This window comes from Verruconis gallopava (assembly GCF_000836295.1).
Source record: "Verruconis gallopava strain CBS 43764 unplaced genomic scaffold supercont1.3, whole genome shotgun sequence".
NCBI classification, from domain to species: domain Eukaryota; kingdom Fungi; phylum Ascomycota; class Dothideomycetes; order Venturiales; family Sympoventuriaceae; genus Verruconis; species Verruconis gallopava.
In genome coordinates, this window is record NW_015622139.1 from 641,045 (window position 1) to 659,991 (window position 18,947).

The following is an 18,947-nucleotide window of genomic DNA, read 5'->3' on the forward strand; positions in this document are numbered from 1 at the left end:
GTATTCAACGTCATTACACAAGAACAACTCCAAGGTCCTTCATTGACTTGTCCATCACGTCCGCCGCGCTCGATCTCTCTTTTGGCAAAGCCCAGTAAACGCAGTTTACACACGAAACATGGAACGTCTTATGTTTGCACAAATGTTCTTAGATCAGGAACTTCTAGAGGCAGATTTCTGCTAGCAATCTCCACCCCATCCCCATTGCCGGCGCATCTCTCGAGCACCACGGATACCCGCGCCGACGACTTCAACCACTCGGTCAACTGCAGCACTTCCACTCCGAAATGGCCGTTGTGGCGTTTCGAAGGCAACCAGGTCTTGCGTCGTCAGAGTTCCCTTCTTCTTGTCCAATACGGATTTCTCGATAAGGCCTTTCCAACGTGCTAGCCACTCTGCCTCGCTAATTTGTGCGTAGGTTTTGACTCCATATTCATCTGTCACTGACCATGGCCAATCTACAACCACGACAGCCCACTTCCTGGTTGAAAAGAACAGGTAGGGCCAAACAATCAGCCACAAGAAAGTCAGGTAGAAGAAAAACCGGATCCAATTGTTGAACCGCCAAGTGTTGACGCGGGTGGCGTTGTGCACTTCTGTGAATCTGTTGGTGATCGGAAAGGTGATACGGGTGTGACCACGATAGTTTGTTCCGCTGATGAGAGACTGGAGCGAATCGTGGATGAATTTGGTGTCGAGGCCTGAGACTGATCGCTGGATGCGGAAGCTGGACAGGCGTGAGACGAGATACGAGTCTACATCAGGTTTTAAACGTACCATTTGAACTGGGCATGTGACGCGCAGAAAAGGTGCATCCAGGCTGTCAGCGACAACTTGGGATAGCTCCCCAACTGGGCCTCGGCGTCCTGCGCTTGTGGCCTAGTCGGGCCGGTGCTCTTGAAAATGCCTCCACGGTAGGTCTTCTCTTCGTTCTCGACCACTTTCATCTCGCTCCACGGGTTTTTCCTCCAGTGGTCAACTAGGTAATCAACAAGAGGGATTTGAATGTCGAAATCAACGACGGTCTTGTCCGACTTGGTGGCCCCGAGAGATTCGTCGACGTGTGTCCCTCGAATGTGGATAACTTGTGCAGCTGGGACGGCACTCCATTCACGAACCATTTGCTCGGCGTAGACAGGATCGCTGTCGAAACGAGCGTCCATGAATAGCTCTAGCTCATCGTACTGCCTGAACGGTGGTCGATCAAGTGGACTTTTGGAGCCGGAACCCGCAAGCCGATTCAACGATGGATCGACTGCCGGATTCGAAGCGTCGGAATATGCAGGAGGCGTGTCGTTCATTTCATCTTCAGATCGCTGTGTGTAAAACGACATGGCATCAGAAATCGTGGACCCATCCGCAACTGGAGCTTCATGATGCAGTCTGCCCATGATAGCGGGAAACAAAAAAAAATATTCGGGATCTAGGAATACTGAATTGAAAGAATCTTTTTCAGACTCCTGTTGACGAGCTTAAAAACTGCTTGGGCGCTCGCAGCTAGGACACCTTAAACGCTACTATGGAGCGCTGAGGCTATGTCATAACACGAGAAACTCGCAATCCAGGCAACACAGCTCCGTGTAACTTAATTGGTTGAACGACTGACTAATCGCAGAAATTGGCCCGATCTGGGTTAGCCCACGAACCCTTGATCGGTTTTCCCGTGTCCTATTCAGACAGCAGATGGTCCGCATTCACGAATACGAAACGCAAACGCGCATCTCACACAGTTTAGAGATACAGTTTGGTCACTGGACTCGCAGAGGCTGTTTTGGGGATTTGGTCAAATCTATGCCTTAAGTATTTGACGGATTCCGTTATCATCGTCATCATCATCGCCGCCATGGTCATCAACTCCCCTTTATTTTTGATTTGCGTAGCAGCAAAAGAAGACCGTGCCTGTACACAGTAAAAAAGGGTCCTTTGCGCCCTAGAATGCTGATTTCCTTCCCTCAATGCATGAAAGCCTAGCAGCTTTCGGGTATGTAACGTTCCACACTTGCTCGATCCAGCAAACAAATGTACATATATAAACATGAATGCCATCCTTTCAATGATCCTCCAGTTCGATGGAAGCCGACACCTTCGTGTACGGTCGGCCACATCCGCTCTAGGAGCCAAACAAAGCTGGTTCGATCTTGACAAGTCCGTGTCGAGTACGTGCTCGACGAGTCCTCGAAATACACGCGGTGATGAAGAAGGGGCAAAAGTTGGAAGCATCAAAATCTCAGCCGAGCATGGTCTCTGGACGCATACGACCCAACATTTCCACCGCACAGCGTTTCCACTTTTATTTTCGTTCCCCTTTTTCTTGCAATGAGAGAGTTTGGGCGTTGAAATCGAGATGTCCGCTTAGATGAAAAATAAAAAAGAGTATCCAAAGCAGAGCAGCCGACCCACGAGGGCCAATCCAAGTTGAAGCTAGGTATAGGTCCAAGGGGCTTATCTCATCAAAGTATCAAGCATGATCCTCCAGAGTACCTATCGGCAACCAAACGAATCAGCTACGTTGAACCGTTATGCGGGGAACCTGAAGCGAAAGCCTTCAGCCGACATCAGACGCCTCCATGTGGACGGGACACTCACCACCGTTGATTCTCGATGCGTAGGATCCAGCGCACGACGATCTTCAATCTCTCCCGGATGGTAGAAGTGTGCAGCAGCTTGTATTTTTCCTCTTCGACGATCGGAATGACCGACGCGAACCAATACGGGAACAGAACGGGGTCGTTGGGTGGGCCGCCGTAGCTCTGAAGGATCCGTTCATGAAGCCAGGGTGCGCTGTGCTCTTGCATTTTTGCGACAAAGTCTAAGCCGACGGACAGCAATTGCCTAGACGTGAGGCAATTTATGCTGGAAGCCTGATCCGACGCCTGGGAAAGCATCCGCAAGGCCGACTGAGAATCGAGGTCTGCATACTGTGCTGCGCCAGTTGGGGAGTGTGAGGCAATCTCCTCGGCCTCGATACGCTCCTCTTCAACCAAGCTGAGGTCTTCGACTCGTTGAATCCTGCCCACTGTGTATCCGTCCAGAACACCGTGATCCAACACCTTGAACCGATACATGCCCCGAGTCTCGATCAAACTTCGGCCATCTGGGAACATGTGAACGTCCAGGATCTGCAGCATGACTCCGTACTGTTTGAAATGAACCTGCCCCAGTTCACCTTGGCTCTGCCTGGATTGGTTGTACATCAACATGCCAAACTGACGGTTCGATTCGCACGCCCTTCGAATCATAAGCCGATAGCGTGGTTCGAAGATGTGAAGGAACGTCGGCTGTCCTGGAAAAGCTAACGTGCACACGAAGAGGGGCGTGTCTAGCTCGCCGACGCCGCCTTGCTCCTCCGCAGCTATTGCGGCCGCTCGAGCCTTGACCATGTCTGGACAAAGACTCTCCATCAGCGCGACGAGTCGAGAGTTGCTCGGCTGAGAAGTTAGGGACGGAGGAATGGGAAGATTCTTTCGACAGATTGGACAAGTCATCGAGTGGTCCAAGACTCGTGCGAGGCATATGCGGCAGAACGTGTGTCCGCATGGCGCCGTAACCGGATCATACATCAGGTTGTAGCACACCTGACAGTCCAATTCCTTGCACAAGCTTTCTTGCAGCTCTGCCATCAGTGCGACATCCGCTTGCATGTGTTTTTCGACAGCGTCCGGACTGTCCTCGTAGTTCAAGTCTGCACGATATGCCAGACGGCCCGCAGCGAGCATGGCGTACGCCGCAATCAGTCGACCTCCCGCCGACGTCTGTTCTCTTGGTGGCTCATGGATCGAGGATGGGGGGATTTTCGAATCTGAGGCGTTCCAGACCTCTACCAGTCGCAAGGTCCCCTCCGGCAGAGGAAGAGAGCTGGCCGCGACTGCCTGGACAGCATCGATCACTTTAAGGAGGGACACATCGATATTGCAGTCGCCAAGCGGATGCTCCTGGCCACAGCCTTCCACGGGACATCTTATGCCTTGGATTCGATCAGGCGCGCTCGGGTGCACGACGTTGGCGCGACGATGGGGTTGTGGGAGGCAACCTTTACAGACGGAATGTCCGCAGGGCAGGGTTACCGGAGTATCGAGCAAGAGGGAGCACTGAGTGCACTGTATCAATCGAACCAGGGCTCTCGGATCCGCATGTGCAGCGGAACCGACCGTCAACCTCTGAGGGACGACTGAAGCGCCATCACTCTCGCTCATGTATGTCTCGGCCGACCCAGCTATTGCGCAGGATGATGCTCCCTCGCTGTTTATCGCAGGAGGGGACCGCGGGGAATATCGTACAGCTTTCATTCACAGCAGTCGTTCAGGCATGGCGTGATGCTCTTGCACCATCTCACGCCGGCCGGCAAAGTGGAGAGAGTCTTCGTCTGGAGGAGGGGCGTGGTTCTCGGGCGTGGCAGCGCTGGTTGAGTAGATGTTTAGTGTCAGGAAGTCTCAATTCAGGAGCAGAAGCAGCTCTTTCTACCGGAGACAAGGTGGAGGATCAAGGCACGAGAGCTGAGCCAGTCGTTGACTCGTTGATAGATGTGGCAATGCAAGGTAGATTATCGTACGTCAGGGATCTGATGCGCAGGACAGCCAATCTAACAGGCACTAGTATGCTTGTAGATTCAGAAACAGTGGCTGGCTTCGGTTCGGATTGCAAGCTTCACGGATATACTGGCGGATACAAAACAAGGCCGTGGTAGACTGGGCGCATACAGAAGGCTAAAACCTTTCGAGTGGGACCAGATGACAAACTTTGGGTAACGTGGATGACGCCTACAAAGGGCGAGAAGAGGGCCGATGTGGGAAAGGTGTCAGACAGTCGAAAGGGCTCGTCTGGGATGGACGGCTGTGGTGTAGACAGGCCTGGGCGCTGTTTTGCGGTTCATGCGAAGCACGACTTATGAAGGGATCGTCGATGCGGTGCTTGGCCCAGCACGCACCGCTGGAACACAGGAGGACGCCGCAACCGCACGACGCGTTTTGTCTTCGCTTAAGATGCCTTTTCCATGTCTAGCGTCTCGATGTTCGTTCAACGACCCTGGCGAGGGAATCGAAATTATCGTTGTCGAAGGCCTTTTCGTCCTTCGACGCTGCATGTTTCTGGTTAGCTGGCCCCGATGACGCGAGAACCGATGACTGCATGTGCTCGCCAAACCTCGACCGGCTCGCCATTCTCGCTGGACTGTCGGGCGTTTGCCTCGTGTCTGCAGATCACGCGATGCCGCCCCGTACGATCACGCACTCGACGACGGAGTGGGGATTCTTTTCGTTGACTTCAACTGTGCTCTCGCGCCCGCGCGGAAACGAAGGTCCTCGACAGCCAGGCTGTGCCCAAGCGTGGCCCGCACTCGCCCAGGACGGGATCGTCAACCGAGACATGGCGACGCTCTCCGCGCTTCGTCCGTCGTCCAGGCCAGGCGCGGAAAGTCTGATCTGGCGATGTACGTTGTCTGCCTTCCGATGTCTGTACACGACGCCGATGAAAGGAGCAGATCATTACCCAAGGGCTGATCTATTGTGCTGCACCATGCATGGATCCCTGCCTGGACATTGGCCCCCAGCTGTTGGACCGCAGGCCACACTCGCACGCGTTGTCTATGACGATTAGATGCTCCGCGTCAAGAACACCTGGCGTCTGCTCCCCCATTAGGAAAACCGACTCCCACCACGGCACAGCGGCGGTCGGGATCCGCCATTAACAAAGCCTCGCTGTGCGTGTCTGTGGAGAGCCGTCCTTTGCCTCTGGGCTTCGTCGTTTCTGCGTTTCGATCCTGATTCTCCTCACCTTGATTCGTTCCGGCCGCGTGCAAAACGTCCGAGGCCCTTCTTGCCAACACCAACTTCGGAAAACCCGTCCGCCAAGCCCGCCTCTGAAAACTACGTCGCGGCGAAAAGAAGAAAAAGAAGAATAAAAAGGCCTCGTCGTTTTCTTCGAAATGATTTTATGTTAGGCTACCGGACAAGTCGTGGCCGAAGTCTCCCGCCCGGCCTCAACGCTCTCGCGTGAGAGATTCGATGTCACCAGCCAGACTCGCAAATTCTATTCTTCCCTCATGCTCGGCCTGGAGCCAAAAACTCTATCCCCAGAACCCAACTTTAATATTTGCTCACCTGCAGTTCCACGTCGAACGGATGCCTCGTCCTCGCGGTCCTCTCGTGCTCCCCTTCCTGGTTTGGTTCGACTTCACATTTCTTGAAACCGTCCCCCGCTTTGATTTCGTCCCCAATATCGCCGCCTCTGCAGTCGGGCTCTGTTCGTGAGCGCTGCTGACTCGGATGATATACGCACAGTCTTTGCCTACAGAGAAGCCTGTCTCGGGAACTCTTTGATGATGTACGCTCAATGTGTCGAGGCATTCCGAGAGTGCGCTGTAAAATAGGTATGCTGTCACGGAAGCTATCCGGTGGCGCTTTTCATCGTAACGCACGACTGCCTCTTCCCCGGTAATTAGGCTTGCATGTCGAAGCCACACGTACGTACACATGGAAGCTCGTTGTACCAGCCTTTTGTCACAGTCGCTCATGCCAAGGCATCTCTCGTATATCACTCTTTCACATTGTCATTTTGCTACTGTGAATTTTATTCTCTTTGCGATTCTCTCTCTTCCTCTCCGACGTTTTTTCTCTTCTTACACATCAGCCCTTTCATTTCTATTTCTCGTCTCCGTAGGTATTCTTATTGTACATTGAGTAATTTTGGAATCATCGATCTCTGATTGAGTGGCGCCCCACAAATTGCATATTAATGCTCCTTGCACAATGAGTGAGCTGCACGTGCAGACAGAGCACATCAGCTCATAGGCGTGAACACCTCATCTTCAAAATACAGTGTTGGATAATACGCCTCATCCGTGACATTTGTCGGAAAAAAACTTTTGTCGAATCCTTTGTTGAATCAATCCCATCAGCTCCAATTTGTCAAGGGCTAGATATTCCAAAAATGGCATTTGTGGCCTGTATCAAGACAACACGGCCAATCCACAGGAACGTACTTGGTGTCCCAGTAAAGACTAGTACTTTTTATGGCATCGGATCATCAAGGGCTGGACAACAGCGTCCTGCTGTGTGAAGAACGACCGGACAGCCTGGTTGTAAAGACCCAGAAGCACGTAGCGAATGTTTGGATGATAAGCTTGAGAGACCAAACATCCAGGCCGTTTCAAGCATGAGTGTGCACAAGTTCACGGTAGCGAGATGCCGATAAGGGCGTTCCATCTTCAAAAAAGTCACTTTTGCAAATGCGAGCGAGTACTATATCAACCGAGCCATGAATCGATGGGAAAGGATGACCCCCAAAAACGCCAATGATGAATCGTATAGGACGGCAGCTGGAAGAACCTCTCGGAAACCTCTCCACGCTCCAATCGCATGTTTCCATAAGCCAGTATCCGGTCCCTTCGTTGACGGGACATGCTTGAGCCACGCGAGGCCATGTCCAAATTATGTAATGAGCGCATCTCCTAGTCCAGCCTTTTTGTCCATTTTGTATCCATTTGTGTTGTACATCGAAGCTTGCACTAGTGCCTCCTGCAAACCCAGCAATTTGTGAACCGTCGACCAGCCGAGCTATAGAGTGGCGAAACCGGACGCAGGACGAGAATCTACAAGTATGAGCTGATTTCCCAAAGGGGGGCAAGCCAGAAGCAATCCAATAGTAGAAAGCTTCGGTTTTGGATTGTGAAGATAGGAAAGGGATGCTCTACCAGTAACGTGGACGTGGTTCATATCCAGGAGGAGGTGGGGTGCGTCGGCGAGGGGATGGAGGCCCATAGGGCGGTCTAGGATCGTGAGCAGCATGGCCATTCATATTGTCGAACCCTCTGTCATACCTTCCAGCTGGTGGATAGGCATCTTCGTAACGCGAGCGCGGAGGAGGATAGCCATCGTCAACTGGGCCACGCCCTCGAGGGGGTCCTCGGCTAGGAGGACGTCCATAACCTCGATCATCACGATTGTAACGCTCATAAGCGTAGACATCACGTGGTGGGCTGCGACGGCGGTAATCGTATTCGTAGTCTCGAGGAGGGCGTCGATCGTTGTAATAATCGTCGTACCCTCCTCCGCCGCCTCGCGGGGGTCCGGGGTAACGGCCGCGTGGGCTGCGAGAGCGATATCTATCCCTTGGGCGTTCGGTTTGCTCCTGTTTCAGGATCAGTTGGGGTTATTTCGCAGGCTCTTTAGGAGAACTACGTCTGCAATGCAGTGGACATTGACGCCCTTGAATTCGCGTCCGTCTAACTTCTCGACGGCAGCTAAGAGATCAGCTTTGGTCTCGTACTCCACAAATCTAGAATCGTGTAAGCTGCGCCTCGGGTCAAGCTGCGGAACGACTAACCCTCTGCCATCACGCTCGCGGCCAACTTCAGAGTAGACAACGTCCAAGCCAGACTGGCGGGCGAAATCTTTCAAGTCCTATAGATCCGTGTAAGTCCAGAATCCAGATTGGTCAACGATTTCCTCAGGATAAGCCTAGCCAGAAGCAAGTTGTGGGAATGCCCAGATGGAACGGATCAATGGAGTCACAGCGGAACAGGACGAACAGCAGAGAACATGGATGTGCAGCTGGCTAAGGTTCCAAAAGCTGAGGGGAGATGCTGACCTGCCAACTCGTTTCGGGAGGAAGATTCGTGATGCTCATGCGGAACAGAGTGCGACGTGGGCGTGGGACAGTGCGTTCATGGTATGCTGGCGCATCTTCGCGCTTGCGGGCCCCTCGTGCAAACTGGACAATCATGCGCTCGCCCATGAAGGTGGAACCGTCTAAGATAGATCAGCAAACGGGCAGGTAGGAACTATGCCACAAGGCTACGTACGGAAGGCTACAAAGTGTTAGCGTGAGCAAAGTTTGGTGGGGCAGTGCGCGACATACCAGGCACGACGTCTCGGGCGTCCAGGGCATCCTCGTACTCAATAAAGCCGAAGCCGTTCATGAGCTTGATCTCGGTGATCTTGCCGGTTCCATGGGCGGCAAAGTGCTGCTCAATGTCACTCTTGGTAGCTAGGTTCCAGTCAGCGCCTCCTTGAGGACCCCAAAACGTACGACGGTCGATTCCAAAAGCGAGTAGCAGTGGGCCAAACTCAGGAAAGCCGATGGTATCATACGCCAGCTCCAAGCCAAGGTATTCTAGGCATTCCTTCCGTGTGTGCGCTCACCACCAGAAAACATAGGGTCTTCGGACGGAGTCCAAAGCAGAGAAGCCACAAAAGGGAAGAGGGTGCGTTCAAGGCCTACCAGTCCGTGGGAGATTCCCCAGATAGAGACGAGTACTCGAGACTTCGCTCATGGCGGGTTCGATGGAAAGGGAGGGGGAGGGGTACGCTCCAGGTAATAGTCCTGCTGAGGGTACACGATGGAGGAAGGGATGGTTTCACGATGCGGGAGAGGCGGCGTCCAGATGATGGGGGGTTATGAGGTGTTGTTGATGACCGGGCGAAATCGACAGGCGGAGGTCGAGCTGAAAAAGTGAGGCGGGTCCGAGCGTGCAGCCTAGCGACAAGGCGTGACTGAAACTGCGCGAGAGTGCCCAAGTGAACGCTTGATGACGTAGCGCTGGAGCCCAGCCTCATCTGCACCCGCCCATTTTGGATACGAGCCCAGTTCAAAAGCTGGCTACTTGCTCTCTTCACCTGCACGGCCACATCGACTCCAGCGCATCAACTCCTGTCAAACGTTCACACAGCTATCATGGTGCTTTCCGAGCCTCAGCCAGCACACCTCGGTCTCGGTCGTGGACCGAAGATCGAAACTGGTCAGCCAGTGAGGCAAGAACCAATGAGAATGAGTACGTCTGCACCTGATTGACGAGCGAGCCCTCTAGGTCAGTGGGTGATTCTAACATTTTGTGTCCACAGGGCCTCAGCCAAATGATCCGTCAGTTGATCGGCAGCCGGTTGGCCTGCGGGGCGGAGAGCGCAGCGAGGCTTGCCCTGGACGATTCTGTTTCTGCATTCCATGCCCACTGCGGTGCGACTTCTGCATCTGCTGCTTCTAGTGAGAGCCTCGCTGACTGGGCGGCGTGGTTTCCTTTTCTATATGGAAGTGCGACCAGAGAGTTTGCATCTCTTTCAACAGGTCGACGAACCTAGAAACCGGCTTCCTCCAAGTCATCAGTTTCACACGTCTTTATCACACTAACGATTGCCATGAAATATGCCAAATACAGCACGATATGGATCTCTTCAGTAGATACAAAATTATAAGTTTTACTGAAAGAAGCTCCAGTTTTGTGGGTACATTTTGCATGCTTCAAGTGCCTCAAAAGGATGTCTGCAGATCCCTCTTCTATCTCCTGAGCGGTCCGTAATGTGGAAAAAAGAGATTTGTACATGACGTAGCCGTGATAATTGTTACTCGCGAGGAAACGCCTGCGGTCTGTAGTAACCAATGTGTCTCTTAGAGCAGTATCGAAGCCTCTCCTGCGGAAAATAGTTGGCTATACCATATTGGATGTGACAGAGCCTTGGTGCCGAGGAGAGAAAGGATTTGTTCGGTCGAGCGAGGGAGGTACTGCTACACCCATGGAATCGTGCATGATGGAGAATTGTTGGATATCAGTATAAGGCTTGACGGACTTCTACATGTGTAACACCAGGTTTCGTCTGAGACAGAAGGAAGATCGGTTTGTGTACAGAGAGAGTTTCCATCTCATACGCTCCGAAGTAGTCTTCGTGGCGGTCTAGAATATGATTCCCATTCGCCGACAAGGGACCACAATGATGTGGTATAGATATGTAGGCCTCCAGTGGTTATTCTGAAATGACTTGTTGCCGGTGAACCTAGAGCTGTCGTAGCTCTTCAATCCCAGTGTCTTTTGGCCGTGGCTTGATTATCTCGACGGCGGTGCAAGAAGCGTCCGGGGAAACAGCGCGGGGCCTGTGCGTACAAGTTGTCCGCACTGCGCCTTCTCCAATGGTCGGGCGGGAATTCTTAAGCCGAGCGAATTCCGACTGGCGGGCACATGGAATGCAACTAGCCGTACCTAAGCGCACGGCGTCATCTACATTTCCTCCCTTCCCCTCTAAACAAATTACTGCATCAATTGCTCTTCGGATCATTGCGATGGCTGCTCTACCCCGTATATCGTCAGCTGTACGGAGTTCGGCGCTGCTGACGCCCTCAAACAAGCTCCGCATAGCTTCGCGCGCCATAAGATGCACCTCAGTGTGTTCGCGCTCCAAAATCTTCAGACCAGCTATGCGAATAGCCGGTCAGCGACGAGCTTTCTCGCACGCGACGCGATTCCGTTCTGAAGCTGCAGAAGACTCTTTTGATCCGAGCTGTGTTGAAAGAGAAGCCGACCAGGTCGACGTGTGCATCGTTGGAGCCGGCCCCGCTGGCTTGAGTGCGGCTATACGGTTGAAGCAGTTGGCAAATGAAGCAGGCAATGAGGACTTTCGCGTCCTCGTGCTAGAGAAGGCAGGCGAAATTGGAGATCACATAGTTTCGGGCAACGTCATGGAACCCTCGGCGTTGAACGAACTTTTGCCAGACTGGAATTCTGAAGAGAACCCCAACCGATTCGCAGACATCACCCCGGCTAAGACAGACAAAATGAAGTTCCTGACCAAGAGTATGGCGATACCGCTGCCTAAGCCACCGCAGATGAACAATCACGGCAACTACATCATTAGCTTAAATCAGCTTGTGAAGTGGCTTGGCGAAAGAGCTGAGGAGCTAGGCGTGGAGGTATATCCAGGTTTTGCTGCTTCCGAGGTGCTTTACAACAACGAAGGCTCAGTCATTGGAGTGGCGACGAATGACTTGGGTATAGGCAGAGATGGAAAGCCAAAGGAAAACTTTGAGCGTGGAATGGAGTTCCACGCGCGCGTTACTCTGCTCGCTGAAGGGTGCCACGGCAGTCTGAGCAAACAAGTCATCAAAAAGTTCAATCTACGTCGAGATAGTCAACACCAGACGTACGGCCTCGGAATCAAGGAAGTTTGGGAAATTCAACCGGAGAAATTTAACTCAGGTCTCGTTGTCCACTCGATGGGCTACCCGTTGTCTTATGACACCTACGGCGGTGGCTGGATGTATCATTTCGGCGACAATTTAGTCAGCATAGGTCTTGTGGTCGGCCTTGACTACCAGAACCCGTGGCTTGCGCCATATCAGGAGTTTCAGAAGATGAAGCAACATCCATACTACAAGCAATTCCTCGAGGGTGGCAAGTGCATTTCATATGGAGCAAGAACGCTCATAGAGGGCGGTTTCCAATCGATACCTAAGTGCGCGTTTCCAGGCGGTGCATTGATTGGCGACACAGCTGGGTTCGTCAATTTGCCAAAGATCAAGGGAACGCATAATGCTATGCGATCAGGCATGCTCGCAGCTCAGGCGGCATACAAAGCCTTGAAGGACTCGGAGGAGGGCTCTGTGTTCCTGTACGACTATGAAGACATGCTACGCGAATCCAGCATTTGGAAGGAACTGAAGCAAGTTCGTAACATTCGGCCTTCCTTTCACACACCTCTAGGCTTGTACGGCGGCATCCTATACTCAGGCGTGGACACGCTTATTCTCCGTGGCAAGGCACCTTGGACGTTCAAGCACGGGAAGCCCGATCATGCTGCCACCAAAAGCGCGGACGAGTGCAAGAGAATTGAGTATCCAAAGCCAGATGGGAAGATAAGCTTTGACATCTTAACCTCAGTGAGTAGAACGGGCACGAATCACGAGGAGGACCAACCTGTGCATCTTCAAGTCAAGGACTGGACAAAACATGCGCAGATGGAATGGCCAAAGTACAAGGGTGTTGAGAACAGATTCTGTCCTGCTGGTGTGTATGAGTATGTGGAAGACGAGTCCAAAGAACTCGGCGTGAGGTTTCAGATCAACTCGCAGAAGTGAGTGAATCAAAGTTTTGACAGCCATAACTCTGCTAACCATCTTTCCCCCAGCTGCATACATTGCAAGACTTGCGACATCAAGGATCCTTCTCAGGATATAAACTGGGTCAGTTCCTTTTTTTTCGTCTCCACTGTGACACACGACTGACCGCTTACAGTCAACCCCGCAAGGCGGTGAAGGTCCTAAGTACATTATGACTTAAACCCTGACTGGAAATCTTAAATATCGTATCTTCTTTGTGATAATATAGCAGAGCCCCAAGGAAACAAACACATACTTGTGTCCAGGTTTGTCCAGAGTTAGTCCTTCCCGTTGCTTTCTGAGGGTCATGTCATAAAGACAAAAGCCGCGAGGCGAGAACCATTTTTTGAGGATACGCAGGGGGAAAGTGCATGGAAAAAGTACTTGCAGATAGGCTCTGAGAAAGGATGATTGAAATCTAATACTGGTCCATGGCTCGGGCATCGTGTTTCTGTTCCACTTTTCTAGCATTATTTGGTCGTGAACAACGGTACAAGCCCACAGCATTTCAGCAAACTATACTCATTAACAATGCAATGAGCATGTGCGTTTTGCGTGATAAGAGACATCTCACTCGAGTCCTTCGGTGTTCCAGTTGTCGCTCCTCCCAACAATCTCGTCGATAAGATCTTTGCAGCCATGAATGTTGCCTCGTCAGAAGTTCAGGATGACGAGATGCAAGGGGCTGTCCGTCCGCGGCATCGAAATTGGCTCTTATGTGGAGCCATACCACTCTTCGTCAGCACCTTCACAATAATCATAATCATTGTTGCCGTGGTCGTTCCTGCAATGATCTACATGGACGGTTGTGGCCATCGGCCGATTCTTGCGAAAGAGGCCAGCAACTCCTCACAAGTGAAGTCGAGGCGGTCGGATTCTTTTCGCGCGCGGTGGACGTGGAACCAAGGCAAGGCTGGGTCTGTCGTCAAGCAAAGTGAGAAGGTATGCAGCCGTCCCAACCACGAGCGTTTTCATGGACTGTAAAGACTCCCAATTACATCCGGAATGGAGAGGTCATGTGCACGCAGAAGCACTGAACAAAAACAATCTCATGAAGAAAAGTCGGAGGCGGAACCTTGGCCAAACATGTTTGGTTTCGCACAATCCCTGTCGTGACGAGGCTGAGCACGCATGACACCGTCTGATCTGATGACGTATGCAGGGGATGTTCGAGACCTATACTAAGGGAGGCGAGAGTCCGTACCAAGCTTGTGCTCCTCAGGAGAAAGATCAACCGGACAGAATGGCCTTTAACAACTGCTGCCTGACCATTTCCGATATCGAGACCCCGGACCCGTACGTGATCTTCGCCCTTGGGCGATATTACATGGTTCGTATTTGTTTGCATGCCCAGCAAGACGTGGCCGAATGGGAGCTGACGACAAGTAGACATTCACCTCAGGCGGCGACAAGGTTGAGATATGGTCGTCGCCAAATCTGCTCGAGCTTGGTCGATCTTCCCAGAAGCACGTTGTGTGGTGAGTAGTGGAAAGACGGTGGGCTTTTTCCCATCACGAATCAAAGATCATTGATGTTTCCAAAGGCGGCCGCCACCGAACACCCATTACAGCAGTGGCATCTGGGCTCCTGAATTACACGCTCTCGAGGGTCGCTGGTACATATATGTCTCTTGCGAGGATCCTAAACATGGCAACAAATCACACCGAATGTACGTGCTCGGAGGTCCTCCTTCGCAGTACGACCCTGCAGCTGGTCCTTGGGAGTTCTTAGGACCCATTGCGGGAATGCCAGATCACTGGGCGATTGACGGCACGATCTTTCCTTTGAACGGCAAAAATTACCTCGTCTACTCCGGCTGGCCCTTTCACAATCCTCAGGTGTCCGATCTCATCCAGGAAATCTTCATCATCGAGCTTGCGTCGCCAACGAGGGCTGCCTCGCAAGCTGTCTCGATTTCACAGCCAAAGGAGCCTTGGGAGTGGACCGACAACCATGGGATCAACGAAGGACCGCAAGTACTCGCTCATCCCGATGGTCGGTCATGGATTGGCATCGCTTACTCTTGTGCGGGATCATGGACGAAAGACTACAAGGTGAACACGCTCCAATATCTTGGCGGCGACCCGCTGAATCCATCGTCGTGGCGAAAATCGCGCCATCCGCTGCTGAAAAACCGTGCTCGTGGTGGCTCTCCCTACGGACCGGGACACGGCTGTTTTCTGAACGTAAGCGGCGACACCGTATCCATCTTTCATGCCGCCGATGGGCCCAATGACGGCTGGAAGAACAGAAAAGCACGGATTCAGAGAGTCATGTGGACCCAAGACGGGCCTTGGATGGGGGAAGTGGGTCCGCTCGTGGACAACGTGCAACACTATCTGGCACCTGGGGGAGTGCATGGATATCCTGGAGGCAGAATGGAATATGCTCCCCATGATTTCGGAGTGGAAAAGGTTCTGAATAAGGCCATGGGCTTCTTGAAAAAATTTTGATCCTTTCGCCATTTTACCACAACTTCGCTATTGCAAGCCCCTAGCTTACACAAAGTTGGCCTTGCAGAGAAGCTCGCTCGCTTTCGCTGCAAGGCTCCATGAATCAGCCTCCAATTAACTTCATCACCATTCCAATTTCAATCATCGTCTTTGCGTGCATAGCAAACACATGTCTGCTATGTAGTGAGCTTATATATACATATACCGTTTTAAGACATGCTGACTCGAGTTTAATATTCCCCTACGTGAATTGATCGTGCAAGTCCATGTTAGACTTTGAAGGAAGTTTAGACCGCTGGCTGTAAGAGCCGCCGTCTCGGTAAATCAAAGTTGATAACCTCCTTTTCCAGAATTGCTTGGAGAACGATCAGGGTCATTGCAGCTGTCATTCCTTGCCGTGCCAGTAGCAACTAAGAACTTCCACCTCCTTGACTCAGGTCCAAAGAGTAAAGTGACAGCGAAGTAGGCACCGAAGAAGAAAGCAGTAATGACAGAGTACGCAACCGTCCGCTGGAGAGTAGCGTGGCCGAGTTGGATACCGAGACCGATATTGATGCCACCCATGATGAGTGCAGCGCGACCGAGGAAGCGGTGAACGTAACCGTAAATAGTGCTCTTCTCGGATTTTTTGAAGATCATGTGGTGCATTATGCCAATGACAGGCTGAAGAGTCATTATGATGATGACGACAAGGCCGATTTGCTTGTGGCCGTTTGGAGAAACGAATGTGCCGTGACTGCATAATGGTTAACACATGGACGGAATTCAAACATACCGCTGAACAACAAGAATGTTGAGTTTTCGTGAATTTCGTTCAATGCTTTGGAACTCGCTACCGAGTATAAAGCTCTTTTGTGTCCCGCAAATTACCGACCGTAAAACTTGTGGTCGCTCAGTTTCATTTGCTCGCTCGACGTGGCACTGGCTCTTGACTGCTCGTCGCTCGCTCCGGTATCTTGCAGGTAGGCACGAAAGGGCTATTTGCGAAAGTCAGAAGGATCTTGCACTTACCCCCCGTGAGCCGACATATAGACGCCGGTGACAAAACCTGCGATGGCCACAATCCATGACATTGTCTGCCAATACGCGTGGATGCGTGGCACCTGCTTGCCACGGAGAGCGCGCAATAAAATGCTGCCTGCTGGGAAGAAGAAGCCAAATGCGGCGCACGATAATATACCGTGAGCAAGCATGATTGGTTTGGTAACTGGTGCCTTCGCTGTGACGGTCTGTGGCGATACCTCGTTGCTAGATGACGCTTCAAGAGTCGAATGCATCGCGGTTGCAATTGATTTGAGGCGCGCTTGTCTTATATGAAGTGTTTTGTAAAGGGCTTCTGCAATTGCGACTGTACTGAGCCTAAGGAGCGCTGTGGAGTCAGTGGAATGTGGATGCCTTATGTATGTGGAGAGGTTTCAAGCTCCTTATGTGCTTGTTATAAATTTTTTTTTCTTTCCGTATCTGACAATCTTACGAAAAAGTGAAGTCCAAGTGAATACATCACTCAAAACAGGTAAGGATGAGATAAATCTTGGTAGACCCAACGTTATGGACTAGCAGTTGGCCTAGACGCTGGGCCGCGACAAGACGCTTTCACCGATAACGAATACCACATAATTACGTGCCTTAGACAAAAGATGAATAATGTGATTGCGTGCTGATCCAAGCTCATCGGCCTGATTTTCAACGTCCACCGACTGTTCAGGGAGGCTAGAACGGTCGGAATGTGGCTCGCAGCTGTCTCAAGCCCCCATCTGTTGGTAAGATATTCAAACTTCACCTGTAACCAAATACGACGTGTAAAGATGCCTGCATCAATAAGAAGTACCTGCTCACCCCTACATATACCACAATTCGAGCCTGCTAGTATCTTCATCATTATGCGCGTGGTCATGCAACGACTATGTGTTGATATGGGCGGCTGTGGACGTGAAGCTCTCTCAATCTCCACCAAACTATCGAAAGGTATTAGAAAATAATCAAGTTTTGCAATCCAGGGTCCATGAAAGGGCATTGCATTTAGGTCGCTGCCTGCTTTTCCCCCCCCTGATCCTGATCAGCCTGTAATCGCAGATCTGAAGGGCCTCCGTTGAAATTCTTCACCACTTCAACCGGATATTTCTGAAGCGACTCGTAGAGTTGGATCAGACTACCGATCAAGAATGCCCAAGAACCCCAGAACGTGGATAAGCTAGCCTGATATTGCGCCCAGCTTCGGGTGTCGTAACCAAAGGCTGGACATAGAGTAAACCCGACACCTCCGATTAAATTCCAAAAGCCGATGTGCCATCCCAGAGTGTCTAGCGCTGGCATGTACCACTTCTTTTGCGTTTCGATCATGAAAAGCGTGCCAGAAACGATGAATCCACTGCCGCCGATGACCTGTGGCGTCCAGTAAATACCGTTCTCAAGCCCGGGAGACAAGTGATTCAAAATGCCCGGTAAAGCTGTAAACCCCGAAATCCAGAATATCGTAGCCCCGAACATCTGTGCGGAGCATGCGAGGAAGCCAAGCTCGTGAAAATAATGTGTCTTCAAATCGTTCCAACTTGGCCACCATGTCCAACTTCGTTTATTTGCCATTGTTGGGACTGAATTCTCTTCGTCACTAGAGCTGCCATCCTTCATTAGCGTTGATCGACAAGGGATGCTGTACGTTTTACCGCATATGATTGTTGGTGTAGCCTTTTCCAAATAGATTTTTCCTGTTTGGATGATGATGGGTACAAGTGTCACGACCTGGCCTGAGGTCCAAGATTTTCCTTCTGCCGTCAATTACTTCTTTGACGGCCCAGCCAAAGCAGCCCTCGTGATTTTCGTTTACAGCCTCCAGCATTAGGAAAATAGAGCCTAATTCAAAGACGGTAGCGCCAATAAAGGCCGTGATTCCACCACCTGTGAGAACTTCATTTTTGAATTCCGTCGATGGCTTCTCCAACGGCAACCACACAAAGAAGGCATTGATGACCTGCAGAAAAAAAAAAGATCAGTTTGTGTTGATGACGGTATATTTTTGGGTTGGTTACCCATATGATAGATCCCCAGGTAAATATGAATGCAACTAGCCATGAGATATCCCAATACGGATAATGTGTCAGCATCTTCCCGATCGTGCGCAGGACAATCCTCGGCGAACTTGTTTTCTCAGGGACGAGGTACTTCGCTTCGGATAGATCCTTGGCGGGAGTTGTCACGAGTTGATGTCTTCCCTTGCGATTATTTCTCGACGTCCAGCGGTACTCGACCTGTGCGGCCGGCGCTTGCTTGTTGGATGGCTGTGCCATCTCACGACCAGCGTCCTTGTTCTCCACTTCGTCGTTGGAGCCATCATCTTCGTCTTTGGACTGCACATGCTTAAAATGCGCCCGGGTAGGGTTTAAGAAGTTGAATGGTCCCGAGATCCTCGACTCCACGAGCTGCAGAGCGCTATGACTTCGCAATGGCTCCCATTCGCTTGCGAAGCCACGGGATCGATGCGCGGGCGGCTGTGGCATGACGGCAGTGTTTCTTAGAATTCTCGGTCGCGCATAACATGCGAGGCGTCCAAGAGTGTTACACTCGAGAGGCTGTTCTCGAAAATGAACGCATAATTATTGAGCGAGGTTTGGCAAGAGCCGTGGCTGCCGACGGACGCGTACG

The 18,947-nt window shown here is 51.6% G+C and overlaps 9 protein-coding genes across 10 annotated transcripts; 3 read left to right on the forward strand and 6 right to left on the reverse strand.

Moving 5' to 3' along the window:
* Window positions 1-180: 180 nt before the first annotated feature.
* On the reverse strand, window positions 181-1,391 carry PV09_01166 (uncharacterized protein; the record flags this gene model as incomplete). The annotated part of the gene is made up of 2 exons (XM_016354012.1): window positions 181-727; window positions 778-1,391. 2 exons carry the CDS (start codon window positions 1,389-1,391, stop codon window positions 181-183), a joined length of 1,161 nt encoding a protein of 386 aa, XP_016218107.1.
* Window positions 1,392-2,582: 1,191 nt separating this feature from the next.
* Window positions 2,583-4,286, reverse strand: PV09_01167 (uncharacterized protein; the record flags this gene model as incomplete). The annotated part of the gene is made up of 1 exon (XM_016354013.1): window positions 2,583-4,286. One exon carries the CDS (start codon window positions 4,284-4,286, stop codon window positions 2,583-2,585), a length of 1,704 nt encoding a protein of 567 aa, XP_016218108.1.
* A 2,238-nt stretch (window positions 4,287-6,524) lies between these two features.
* Window positions 6,525-9,411, reverse strand: PV09_01168. 2 transcript variants are annotated; one of them, XM_016354015.1, is made up of 9 exons: window positions 9,217-9,411; window positions 8,854-8,982; window positions 8,798-8,803; window positions 8,584-8,744; window positions 8,320-8,396; window positions 8,175-8,271; window positions 7,814-8,124; window positions 7,688-7,762; window positions 6,525-7,585 (listed from the first exon to the last, which is right to left on the reverse strand). In XM_016354015.1, coding segments are annotated over exons 1-9 (909 nt in total). In that variant the 5' UTR covers window positions 9,269-9,411; the 3' UTR covers window positions 6,525-7,584. The 2 variants fall into 2 exon arrangements, with proteins under 2 accessions (XP_016218110.1, XP_016218109.1); XM_016354014.1 differs by having other exon boundaries at window positions 7,688-8,124.
* A 166-nt stretch (window positions 9,412-9,577) lies between these two features.
* Window positions 9,578-10,683, forward strand: PV09_01169 (uncharacterized protein). The gene is made up of 2 exons (XM_016354016.1): window positions 9,578-9,766; window positions 9,837-10,683. The coding sequence occupies exons 1-2, from the start codon at window positions 9,670-9,672 to the stop codon at window positions 9,974-9,976; spliced, it is 237 nt and encodes a 78-aa protein (XP_016218111.1). The 5' UTR covers window positions 9,578-9,669; the 3' UTR covers window positions 9,977-10,683.
* Window positions 10,684-10,998: 315 nt separating this feature from the next.
* On the forward strand, window positions 10,999-13,404 carry PV09_01170 (uncharacterized protein). Its single transcript, XM_016354017.1, has 3 exons — window positions 10,999-12,830; window positions 12,885-12,939; window positions 12,992-13,404. The coding sequence occupies exons 1-3, from the start codon at window positions 11,044-11,046 to the stop codon at window positions 13,034-13,036; spliced, it is 1,887 nt and encodes a 628-aa protein (XP_016218112.1). The 5' UTR covers window positions 10,999-11,043; the 3' UTR covers window positions 13,037-13,404.
* Window positions 12,833-13,900, reverse strand: PV09_01171 (uncharacterized protein). The gene is made up of 2 exons (XM_016354018.1): window positions 13,430-13,900; window positions 12,833-13,371 (listed from the first exon to the last, which is right to left on the reverse strand). The coding sequence occupies exon 2, from the start codon at window positions 13,360-13,362 to the stop codon at window positions 13,033-13,035; it is 330 nt and encodes a 109-aa protein (XP_016218113.1). The 5' UTR covers window positions 13,363-13,371; window positions 13,430-13,900; the 3' UTR covers window positions 12,833-13,032.
* On the forward strand, window positions 13,495-15,537 carry PV09_01172 (uncharacterized protein; the record flags this gene model as incomplete). The annotated part of the gene is made up of 4 exons (XM_016354019.1): window positions 13,495-13,797; window positions 14,018-14,185; window positions 14,245-14,333; window positions 14,399-15,537. The coding sequence occupies 4 exons, from the start codon at window positions 13,495-13,497 to the stop codon at window positions 15,306-15,308; spliced, it is 1,470 nt and encodes a 489-aa protein (XP_016218114.1). The 3' UTR covers window positions 15,309-15,537.
* Window positions 15,538-15,632: 95 nt separating this feature from the next.
* PV09_01173 (uncharacterized protein) lies at window positions 15,633-16,585 on the reverse strand (the record flags this gene model as incomplete). The annotated part of the gene is made up of 2 exons (XM_016354020.1): window positions 15,633-16,044; window positions 16,320-16,585. 2 exons carry the CDS (start codon window positions 16,583-16,585, stop codon window positions 15,633-15,635), a joined length of 678 nt encoding a protein of 225 aa, XP_016218115.1.
* Window positions 16,586-17,327: 742 nt separating this feature from the next.
* Window positions 17,328-18,802, reverse strand: PV09_01174 (uncharacterized protein; the record flags this gene model as incomplete). Its single annotated transcript, XM_016354021.1, has 3 exons — window positions 17,328-17,922; window positions 17,972-18,276; window positions 18,335-18,802. 3 exons carry the CDS (start codon window positions 18,800-18,802, stop codon window positions 17,328-17,330), a joined length of 1,368 nt encoding a protein of 455 aa, XP_016218116.1.
* Window positions 18,803-18,947: the final 145 nt, after the last annotated feature.

Excerpts from the sequence above, each read along its gene's own strand:
- PV09_01168 (XM_016354014.1), bottom strand. The coding sequence starts at position 9,268 with ATGAGCGAAGTCTCGAGTACTCGTCTCTATCTGGGGAATCTCCCACGG. Across the intron at positions 8,272-8,319 it reads CGCGAGCGTGATGGCAGAGG|ATTTGTGGAGTACGAGACCA; the intron begins GTTAGTCGTTCC and ends ACACGATTCTAG. Across the intron at positions 8,125-8,174 it reads ATGTCCACTGCATTGCAGAC|GAGCAAACCGAACGCCCAAG; the intron begins GTAGTTCTCCTA and ends ATCCTGAAACAG.
- PV09_01169 (XM_016354016.1), top strand. The coding sequence starts at position 9,670 with ATGGTGCTTTCCGAGCCTCAGCCAGCACACCTCGGTCTCGGTCGTGGA. Across the intron at positions 9,767-9,836 it reads GCAAGAACCAATGAGAATGA|GGCCTCAGCCAAATGATCCG; the intron begins GTACGTCTGCAC and ends TTGTGTCCACAG.
- PV09_01170 (XM_016354017.1), top strand. The coding sequence starts at position 11,044 with ATGGCTGCTCTACCCCGTATATCGTCAGCTGTACGGAGTTCGGCGCTG. Across the intron at positions 12,831-12,884 it reads TTTCAGATCAACTCGCAGAA|CTGCATACATTGCAAGACTT; the intron begins GTGAGTGAATCA and ends TCTTTCCCCCAG. Across the intron at positions 12,940-12,991 it reads CTTCTCAGGATATAAACTGG|TCAACCCCGCAAGGCGGTGA; the intron begins GTCAGTTCCTTT and ends GACCGCTTACAG.
- PV09_01171 (XM_016354018.1), bottom strand. The coding sequence starts at position 13,362 with ATGCTGTGGGCTTGTACCGTTGTTCACGACCAAATAATGCTAGAAAAG.